Raw genomic sequence first — 10,709 nt, forward strand, 5'->3', positions numbered from 1 at the left:
CAAGGTATTTCTGAGAGTGTTTTTGGCCTTGTAATCAGAACCCAAACGTGTTACCGCTGTGGCAAAGTGCATTACCTTGGCAGGTCGATACAGGTTTACACAGGTTCGTGGCATGAGAAACAGCAACAGTGGCAATGTGACAAAGAACTAACATTCATGGTTTTTATACGCACTGTTAACAGCAAAGCTGCCATATATTACGTTAGTTATCATATAGCGTGTATGATATACACAGATATTCACATTATCTTAAAAGGCTTTAGAAAGGCAACGCTCAGGACCTTTCAAGAGCAAGACTGGCCATTTATGTTATCTCAAGGTATTTTTCAAGGTATGTCAATGTAATAAAATGTTCAAATCGACCGATAAGGCAAAATGTATTAACCAAAATGTATAATCCCGCATGGTCTTTGATAGCGTCTGTCTCATTGAAGAGTTTCTGGACTTGAAACAACTTGAAACTCCCCCTAGTCAAGTAATGGAGCAGGGGTTATGGGTGTACCAATCGTTACAACATGTTCATTCCCCTATCCTGATAGCAATCCACCTCAGGTCATTTCCAAGTTAACCAAGTTAAGTCTCGGTGGAGATAGTATCGTCTTCTTTCCATTTTGTTCTTAATCCTGATGGATCGTCTATCCAGGGTTGGGAGACAGTGGCCCCAGGTATACCTTATTCTGTGACCCGAGGGGATTGCAGTTGGATGGTCTCCTCAATCACCCTTTGATCAACGTGGAATGAAGGCAGGAGAGAATCTTTCTCACATCCAAGAGACGAAGTCTTAATGTCTGTAGAGGGCAATCATTATTTTGAGATTTAGTTTTCATTAGGAACTTTTGAACGATTTATCATGTCGTTTTCCCGTTTTACCCCCTCTAGCTTACGGCTCGGTCACAGTAAACGTTGTCGCACGATTTTAAGGTCGTGGAATTTCGAAGCATACTGGTACAGAACCAACCGCCGACAAGGATCTAACACAGCATTTTTCCTACAACAACAGCTAAGGACGACGTATTTATGAATTTCGCAATAATAACTTCAGTTTATGATCGTACGATGGTCGTGTGACGAATGTGACCCGACCTTAGGTGATGAATAAAGCCATGAATCCTACATGCAACCGTTTACTGTCAAATATCGGGAAGACTTTTCGGATAGTGATAAGACAAGTTTGTAGACCTGTCTGTATTTGGTGGAAAACTAGTGAGCTCTGCATGATCGATGGCTAAACCCTCGCAGATGCTTTCCCTTTACGAAAGACTCCCTGTAAACCACCGACAATCATCATTACTCATTCACACGTTAACAGGGGCTCATCGATCAAGCGATTTTCTTCTTATCTCTAACGACGTTCTGCCATCCCATAGCAAATATCCATTGCACAGTACAGGCGTTAAGATTAGGTATACGTAAGCCGCGCAGGAGCGATCTGTCCCAAGGAAACTCATGTGACTTTAAGATAAGCAAATCCACTTTTACTGACTCCAGGCCTACATTGAGATGACTATGTCATGATAAGCTAATTCTATGTTTTAGAATTTAAGCCTTGCCAACTGATGAAAAATCACAGTAATGGCATTGAATCTATAAATTCACCAACCGTGGATTCTATTTTTGGAAACCACGATATAAATCTGACTGTCCCTATAATTTCGCATTATCTACCGAATACTTAGAAGTGTCACAGTGGTGAAAAATGCGATATACTTATAAAAGAAATCAACCACCCTTTTGCACACATTCAGATTGACGATATCAGCCTTGATTGAATAACATCAATTCAGAACTGTTTGGAAACTTCAAATGCAGAAAGTAGAAACATAATGTTATAAACACATTTGTATTTTTCACACAATAATCATCAAAACAATTTGTAGTCGTAGCCGCATTAATTCTATATCTTGAGACTTACTATACGCTCATTATACACGATCTTCGCGCGATTGTAGCTTTTTATGTTGATATTTGTCAAGGCACTTACAACTACTATTTTTCTGACATTTAAGAATATAATCCGAGGGATATTTCCGAACATGTGGTACGGATGTTCTAGTCATTAGATAGCAAATTCCCATAGGTAGTAGCGTTCTTATATTATGATGGCAGAAAATACAAGGATTGTTGCTTGTCTTGGCTTCACTGTGAAAAGCGAAAACATGATAGGTCATTGGCAATATAGTTTGCAACAACTATCACGCTACAGGTCATCTTCTAATGGACCTGCGGTGCTAAAACATCATCCACTAAAACGCAACGCATTGCCAGTCGCTGTCAACTTCGTCAATGATAGTCGCTGCTGGCAGCGTCGTCCAACTATCTTTTTGTTAATTCTTTTTCACTTCTCAGTTTCATTCATTCAGAACATTTAGAAGCGTTCATCTTCCTGGAAGACTTGAGCACATTCGATAGTTCCGGTTTCCTTCTCCATGCTATTCAAAGCTTTGTGGTGAAGTCAGCCACGTTTGTCGGATTCTCCGAGTCTGTGACCGTCCTACTGTTCGTGCCAACAGTGGTCCATATGCCCTCTCGTAATCCTGGAGGGCTTGAACAAAAGCAGTACTTCCTTTTGACTGGGCTGTCTCTGTTTTTCGTGACCTCACCGCAGCACTCACAGTACGTCCTGGTGACGGGGAATGGGGTGGGGGGTGCTGGTGGGTACTGTTCTTGTGACGTGGTCGACACGATGATGTGGATCTCACCGTTGTCCTGCTTGTGGACGGACACATCTGGCGGCGAGTCAGTGGTGGTGTCGAATTTACCCATCTGGACATCCCCATTAAGCTGAAGGTGAGTAAGAGCAACATCAGCCGCATTCGGAGCACACACATCATTTGGTACCAACTTGCGAGTACATAGTATAAATTTCAAGTCAAACCTCTGTGAGGTATTTTTACTAACACATGTCAGAATAAGCAATGCTAGTATTTTAGTCTTGTATATGGATTTCTTAGTAATAAAAAAAATTCAAAGTCTGCCAACTTTTGATAGAAAGATTCGCCTTTCGTACCTCTTGACATTTGGACTTTTCGGAGGTCCGTCTGCATGATCTTCTGCACAGAAGGTCGCATAGGGACACCACACAGGCCAGAACTATTCCAAATATCAGAACACAGAACACGACTGCAAAGTTTTCCAGAGTGAGAGTCGTACTGAAACCAGACGTGTCGTCATCAGGAAGGCTGGTCACTACGGGGCACTTTCCACGCTCGCTAGGCCACCACTGTTGCCTCAGTTCGTCTAGCCTGCCGGAGTCTTGAAGTCTCAAGATGCTGAAAGGGGAAGAAGACAAAAATCAGCTAACATCTTGTCATGGTGTATTCATCATCGTCCTCGCCGCATATCAGCCAATGTTTACTCAGGCGGGCCGTCATTGTTCTCCACATTGGAGTATTAATCTAGAACATCAATTCAGGGTGCATAAACTTGCTAATAACATTTGCTCTGCGGTAATCGCCACAAATCTCTGCAGGACTAGTCTTAGATGAAGTAATCCAGCAGCGCCATCAAAAAACCAATCACTGAGATTAAAAGATAAAATTTTCATTCACTCAATACGCCTGATGAACAAAGAGAGCCCACATAGGAAATCTTGAACCACAACCAGAGGTACTTACGCCATGGAAAATACTTCCGTGAATGCCGAGCCATTCCCCAAGGCAATGCCATAGCCACTGCGGTACTTCGTAACGTCGATAACAGACAGTTGGCATGTGGGATCGCGGTCCGCAGCGTATTGAACGATGGGCAGATCCGCTATCAGCGCGAAGGAATCTAGAAACGATAAGACGATCGATGGTGGACAACATTAACATCTTTTAACAAAGTTAACTTGCCATGCCAGTGCAATGAATCACAGTGCAGAGAATAATGAACTGGTTTCATCTTGATATCTGTGAGAGCAAGGCTATTGCAAGACATGTCACTCTTCATGCAATAGACGCACTTCGTTGAATTTTAAGTAGACAGTGATATTCTAATGCTGCAGCAAGACTTGAAATACGTGGTTTTAGCTTCCTTCCGTCATGGTATATATTCTAATTTACAAGAAACTCAGACAAACAGAATTAATGCAGCAATCTTTGCAGCTAAAATGCCAAAAGCAAAATAAGACCAAAAGCGCAGCCCAAAAGCATTTGCCTACAAACCTTGCTTTACCCTCCGTATCCCCTCTTGGATGTCTGTTACAAGGCTGCTATTACTGGCAGTGAGCATAGACCACATGTTCTGGTGTGAAGGGACGCTTGACGTGGATAGAAATTCAACCACGGCGCTATGTCGAACTGCCCCAAAACTGAGAGTACAGCAAATAATGCAAAATCAATGATACTACTGTGATACACTGTTGCTGCTATTTCGTTCAACAGTCATACATAATGATTTGTTGTAAATACGTGAAATGGCGAGTCGTTTAAGCGTATATATATATACCCACATGGTTAAGTACAGGTCGCAACAAAAGAATAGTTCATAGATACTATATTTGTTTCCATTGTCTCCTGGTAATGCTATCGGTCCAATAATGAAGTTTGAAGGGTTATGAAAAAAAAAATCTGCTTCTTACGAGAAGGAGCCATGTGACAACAGTTCCTCGATGGACGTGATGGGGGCCTGTAGTCTCGTGACCGTCAAATAGGCAGCCAGGTTGGCAGTGTATGATGAAATGACAATTAGAGCGAATAGCCACCACACGCCAGTCAGGATACGGGCCGACATGCGCTGCAGGGATACCCCTGCGCCTGGAAAAGGAGGGAGGATCTGCTCTTGATTGTCTCAAAGTGCCAAATACCCTATGTTGCAACAGCCTTAGCTCTAAGCCTAACAGTAACCAATCGCGTTCGGACCGAGGGTTCGGAGTCAGGGCTCGTTCCGGGTTCAGGTTCGGTTAGGTTCGAGTAGGCTTTGAGAAAACTATCAAACTTGCTTCAAAATGGTTCTACCTGTCAGGAAGTTAGTTGCGTTGCTCAATTCAAATTGTCACTTTGACTCAATTGACACTCAGATTTCAAGGCCGGGACTTGTTGTAAAGGCTCTTTAGTGTCGTCGGCTTTTAAAGCCAAACGCCAAACTCCATTTCGGTGTTGGTTTCAAATACTATTGGTTCATTTTGTCAGAACGCACTTTGAAGTTGGAACAGTATGAATGGCAGTGTTCCACAATATGTGAGCTGAATTTGATGTTCTGTACATGAAGATAATGGGGACGTTACCTTGTCTCACAGATGAGCTGTATAGGTACCAAACCGTGTCCGATAGACTTGGATCTGAATTGTCGTCCTGATCATCCTGCTCCTTGCGAGTAGTTCCAGCATGTTGCAGATGAAACAAAACAATACTGACAACTGCGAATCCACCGATGATGCACAGCCACATCTAGGGGAAAATAGTAGACAATGTGTCTAGTGATTAAAAGTGGAACCCAGACTAGTTTGACTTTTGATATTTTTCTCGCTAAGGTTCAATCGATAATTACATATGATTGCACTCAAAACCATAAATTTTCCCTCGAGGACGGCCATGATTAGGGTGTGTATAATTCATCTCGAGGTTTAAGGCAATCTAGTTCTCAAACTCAAGGGCAGTACGTCTAGTCTGTCATGTGAAACCTTTACTCATTCATTTGTCTTTCCGATAGTTTCAAAGGTAACATGAAGGAAAGGTTATTTTATTACAATGAATAATCCAGAGCAGGACCACCCCAGTATTACACCCATTATTCATTCCACCAGACATGTAATCCTTTCAAGGTTCCGCAGATTGAATTCCTTGCCTTTACATAACTGCATTTATATTCAATCTACGGTTTCCAAAGCTCTATCCAATATATGTGCAAATTATTTGACTATTACCCTCGGAGATGAAACAAATATCCTGCTCTTTTATTTCAGATATGCCCGTTTATTTGAGAGATATTGTGGATTCAAGATTAGTACTTTCCATTTCACGTAAACTTTTAAGGACAGTCTGTGTATTATGTACAAATTATATGTTATTTGGTGAAAACACTAATCTCATGCTAAATCTCGTTTGTCTTTATATGAAAAGTTCAAGCAATGTTGTCCTATTCCCGCATAAGAAATCGCATGTGCTCATGTACATATTCAATCTTACGTGGTAAAATAAACAAATTTGTAAGGCATACTTTAGTCCATTCCAAGTCACTGTAAGTGTTTTAAGATGATATGATGTAATGCTTTTGAATGTGAATTATTTGGGATAAAATGGTGTTAAAACCATGTGACAAGGATGTTAAAGCCATGTGACAAAAGTTACTTCTTATTATATCATTGAAATTTTATTCAGATATTTTGGAATAAATTGTTGAAATCGACTGTACAAAGATATCTCTTTGTTTAGAATAAGTTCTAAACATCTATGTGATTCTTTTACTTATAATTAGTTTAGAATTAGAGTCCATTCCAAGACACCATGAGGGTTTTTAGGCGATATTTATAATTAGTCTGAATTATTTTGAATAAAAGAATATTTGAGCCACAATAATTAAATTATTTTCAAAAAATTGACTAAGAAAATACTCATTTATTTGAATTTCTTTGAATATTTTAGAAACATTTTGAAAGTAACTGTACAAAAATATTTTTATTTAGAATAATTGTGAAACCTCTCTGTGATTATTTCACATTTAGAAATATTTACAAAAATTGTAAACCTGGCCAAATGGTAAAATTAGTTTATTGCCCCCATAAAAGTAAGCCCTATTGTTGCATCTGTATATTTTTAGATTTTACTGCTGGGCACTGGTGGATCCTTTGTGGTGGGCCATTGTTGCATGGCACCCAACCATACTTTGCAAGGATGTGTGAATTGCTGTCTTCCCAGCCCACCGAACCATTTACAAAAAATGGTAGAAAATGGTAAATAATGGTAGAATACTGTTATCATTATTTAGAAACCATTAGAAGTATCCAATTCCACACCATGAATATTTCCAAAGTTTTACAGGACCAGGGAAATATTCATAAAGTTGAAACAGTGTTAAAAATATTTCTGAAGTATCAAATGTCCTAGACATATAATTACAAAACTTAAAAACCAATTCTAAACAATGGCAACAAACATCCGCATGGTGTCTTGGAATGGACTCTAGAAATATGTACAAGTGTTTTCGAAATGGTTGATAATTCCGCAACGTCAAGATTTAAAAAGTGTACATAAGCGGAAAAGTATTCAAAAAGTTCTAGCAACTTTAAATGCTTCCAAACTATCACATCTCTTTGACGAATCATTATAAAGACTTACAAATATTTGTAAATGATAACAACATGCACTCTTGCGGTGACTTGGAATTTTCGAAGTGAAATGCAACAGATAACAATGGGTACCTTGAGGTGAAAAGGCTTCAGTATTGTTAACCAGTCGGACTTTCTTGGTTGTTTTCTGATGAGGATACCGATGGATCCCTCCATGAACAGCCTGGTGAAGTCTAAAACTTGTTCCCTATCTGTTGTAACACCGAAAGCACCCAAGACTAGGTCTGCGTCCTACAAACAAGAAACAAGAAAAAAATGCTTATTATCAAATGAGATTTTTTCAGTACGAGCACCATATAGTTACGTAGCTAGTGGCAAGCAAATATCCAAAGAATCACTACGACTCACTTCTTGCATGATGTCTCTTGTTATTCCGTCCCAGCTTCCGTCATCCCGCAGGCTTCCATATTTCCCATCATGCACTTCGTACAAGAAGTAGTCGAACTCCAACATGGCGGACAGGTCCTTCAAAAGGTCAATGCAAAATCCGCTGTATGTGACGCCATCCGACAAATTCTTTCTAAATACGAAAGGCTGTTCCTGTAAAAGGAAAACCGTGTCAGCTATTTGTGGAGAGGTATTATGCGACCATAACTCGGGTGATTTAAAACTGCGAAATGGCTCCTGAGTGGGGAACTATCCTAGATTTACCGAATGGGTTGCTTATTGACAAGGGTGGTGATGGTGATGAATCTAACAAATGCATGGGTGAGAGAACCTTTGATTGAAGTTTGGAACTAGACTTGAATTGATCTATATTGCTCGCCTCAAAGAGCTTTTCGCAAGTTATCTGACTTTAACTGTACATTGGCTTGTATTTCATTTGTAGCAAATGGTCGGCTGGGAAAGATGTAAAATGTATCACCAAACACCATAGATAATTCTCCGCACCATTGAAGACAAACGCCACACCTGTATTGTTACAACTCTGAACGTTCTCCCTTTTATCCCTGACTTGGTCTTCATGTCTTCGAAGAAGGTCTCCTCTGAGAGATTTTCCTCCTCCCACCAGATATCCTGAGGGCGGAGAAAAGATAGAACTTGATTGAAAGTCTGAACAGATGTGATGAGTTGCAAATTCCCTTTGATAGATTGTTTCATACTGAAGAGTTGTAGGACGATGCAGTACCGATATGTAATAAACCTCACTCATTCGCTATCAATAGTCCTTCGCCATAGCTGTCAACCACGTTATAATACGGCTATCCGTCATAAGGACCAGTTCGGGGCGTCCTTATTCCTGCGGGCTTTCTAAGCAGACCTCCTATCGAGCGTATAAATCTGTGGACGGTGGATTGTTACACGAGTGTATCGAAAGTCTGCACAGTGTCGTGAATTATTTAACAGAACGAGAGCGAGAGAGAGTACTTCGCCATATGGCAGTCGATATTGCAGTAAAAACAACCCTGGTCTAGATTGATGACAATTATGACTTTTTCAGATAGATTTTATATGCATTTCCGCTGTGTAATAAAGTATCACTTCGCTTTCAAACTGTTTTGTTGCCGCCATTAAGGTAATATCGATATCGATTAGGAATAGTTTTATGTTCCATTGTGCAATAAGTCTTCGGCTGTACACTTCATTATAGGATATAATTGATAATATTAATGATATGTGGATCTGATGTACTTACGAACTACTGGTTGCATATTTGTGCTATATGCCATGTGTTGTTCTATGTATCCTGTAACACCGTGATGGTGAATCTATAAAAGGTCTAGGTTAGACTACCAAATATATCTATCTTTAGATTTGTGATGAGATGAACTTTATGTAAAAGGTTAACCGTAATTTAAGCCCAAACGGAATAAACTCATGAAAGGTCTACAGATAAAAGTTCAGGTTAGAAAATCCGGTGAGTCTATTATTTTAGGTTCAACCTTTTCCTGAATGCTCCGCATCGACAACACAGGAGAATTTTCATGTAAAGATGAACTTTGCTTTACCCAAGGGTTGTCGGTAATTTTTTCAGCAAGCTCTGATTGTAGAGACTTCAAAGTGGACAGGACAGTTGAATGGTAGTTGACTTGTTCGAAGATTGAACTTCCTAGTACACCGCCCGTTCCGGATTGCTGCACAAAAATCACAATGGAACGTTAACTTAATTGTAAGGTGACAATGGTACTTCTTGTAATGTTGTGTTAATGTCATCGTCAGCAAGACAGCAACATTTTATTTTGTTAAGTCTGCCAATGTGTTCCACTACACGGTTTCCATTGTTACTTAGATTATGGCATTGTTGGCTATACATGAAAAGATGAAGTGGCAGAACAATACTTAACAATAATATATAATGGACTCCGTACCTTTTTGAACTCATCCATCAAGAGTGTGCCACCAGACCACGGAAGGGAGACATCCAAGGAACATCTATAACGTTGTGAAAACATACTTTTTGAGGCAAATATCAGTCGAGACAATTGTCAATAGTTGTTAAAATACAACTTGGTATAGCATTCTGTTGCTTATTAAGTTCATTCACGTATTGTTAGATATAAATTTGAATGGCACGAAGACAAACAGACAAAAATAATCTACAGCTACCGAGCATTTGTTGTAATTACACTGAATTTGGCGCATTCATTAGCCCAAAACTATTGAATGGCAGATCACCTTAATTTATTGGGTCCAATCCACTGCCTGTTCTTGAATAACGCGTAGACAGCCTGGGCAAGATGTAGGACAGCATCATGCATGTACAGAGCCGTCATCTAAACAACAACAACAACAACAACATTGATTTCACTTCAACTCTACTTTCAGCAATGACCGCGATTTTCTAGACCTTGGGGACGGATATTGACATCACATTTGGGGACAACATCAGGTTCCTAGGAGATGTCGAAGAGCAGTCGGAACGTTCTAATATCGTCTCACTGGTTCATTTATTGTGGCACATGAATTTTCTTTCTCTTATCTTACTCTTTCTTGATCTTGTTTAAATACCATATTCATGAACTAAAATTCACGAATGCTACGGTATTTATCTTATCGGCTCGGTTGACTGTGAATGTGAATAGAGTATCTGATATGATTCTGGCATTGCATACAGTTGCCAACTGCCACTCGCATCTATACGTGCAATGGATTCTTTAGCAGGAGCCCATTGAAGGTTCTTCTTTTAAACAGTAGCGAACACTCAGCGTCTCATCTGAACGACCGCACTCTATTCAGCAGCATGCCTTAAAGAGTGGCTGTGAATAGGTAACAACCAAACCTCAGTAAGATGCAGATGGGACGACATGCAAGCATACTTCCTTCAATTATCTCAAGAAACAGTTACACACACCTACAGATACTCCAAGTCAATCTAGAATGGTGCATAAAACTAATTGCTATGTCAAAGTCCATGGGTGTGTATTAGAGACGATTGAACCATATCTACTTCGACATATCCTGTGCGTAGGTTGCCTACATGCTGACAACATTTCATAACAAC

The 10,709-nt window shown here is 39.9% G+C and overlaps 1 protein-coding gene across 1 annotated transcript in view; it reads right to left on the bottom strand.

The window, feature by feature from the left end:
- Nucleotides 1-1,216: 1,216 nt before the first annotated feature.
- LOC118412528 (glutamate receptor ionotropic, delta-2-like) overlaps nucleotides 1,217-10,709 on the bottom strand; it is a 30,502-nt gene continuing 21,009 nt past the window's right edge. The window contains exons 7-18 of the mRNA XM_035815426.1: nucleotides 9,884-9,981; nucleotides 9,577-9,640; nucleotides 9,217-9,342; nucleotides 8,180-8,284; nucleotides 7,616-7,807; nucleotides 7,340-7,498; nucleotides 5,207-5,369; nucleotides 4,562-4,736; nucleotides 4,146-4,291; nucleotides 3,615-3,771; nucleotides 3,008-3,269; nucleotides 1,217-2,781 (exon numbers count right to left, since the gene is read on the bottom strand). Of these exons, the coding sequence (XP_035671319.1) occupies nucleotides 2,434-2,781; nucleotides 3,008-3,269; nucleotides 3,615-3,771; nucleotides 4,146-4,291; nucleotides 4,562-4,736; nucleotides 5,207-5,369; nucleotides 7,340-7,498; nucleotides 7,616-7,807; nucleotides 8,180-8,284; nucleotides 9,217-9,342; nucleotides 9,577-9,640; nucleotides 9,884-9,981 (1,995 nt within the window). The 3' untranslated portion in view covers nucleotides 1,217-2,433. The remainder of the gene's footprint in view (nucleotides 2,782-3,007; nucleotides 3,270-3,614; nucleotides 3,772-4,145; nucleotides 4,292-4,561; nucleotides 4,737-5,206; nucleotides 5,370-7,339; nucleotides 7,499-7,615; nucleotides 7,808-8,179; nucleotides 8,285-9,216; nucleotides 9,343-9,576; nucleotides 9,641-9,883; nucleotides 9,982-10,709) is intronic.

Source organism: Branchiostoma floridae, chromosome 3, assembly GCF_000003815.2.
Source record: "Branchiostoma floridae strain S238N-H82 chromosome 3, Bfl_VNyyK, whole genome shotgun sequence".
NCBI classification, from domain to species: Eukaryota; Metazoa; Chordata; class Leptocardii; order Amphioxiformes; family Branchiostomatidae; genus Branchiostoma; species Branchiostoma floridae.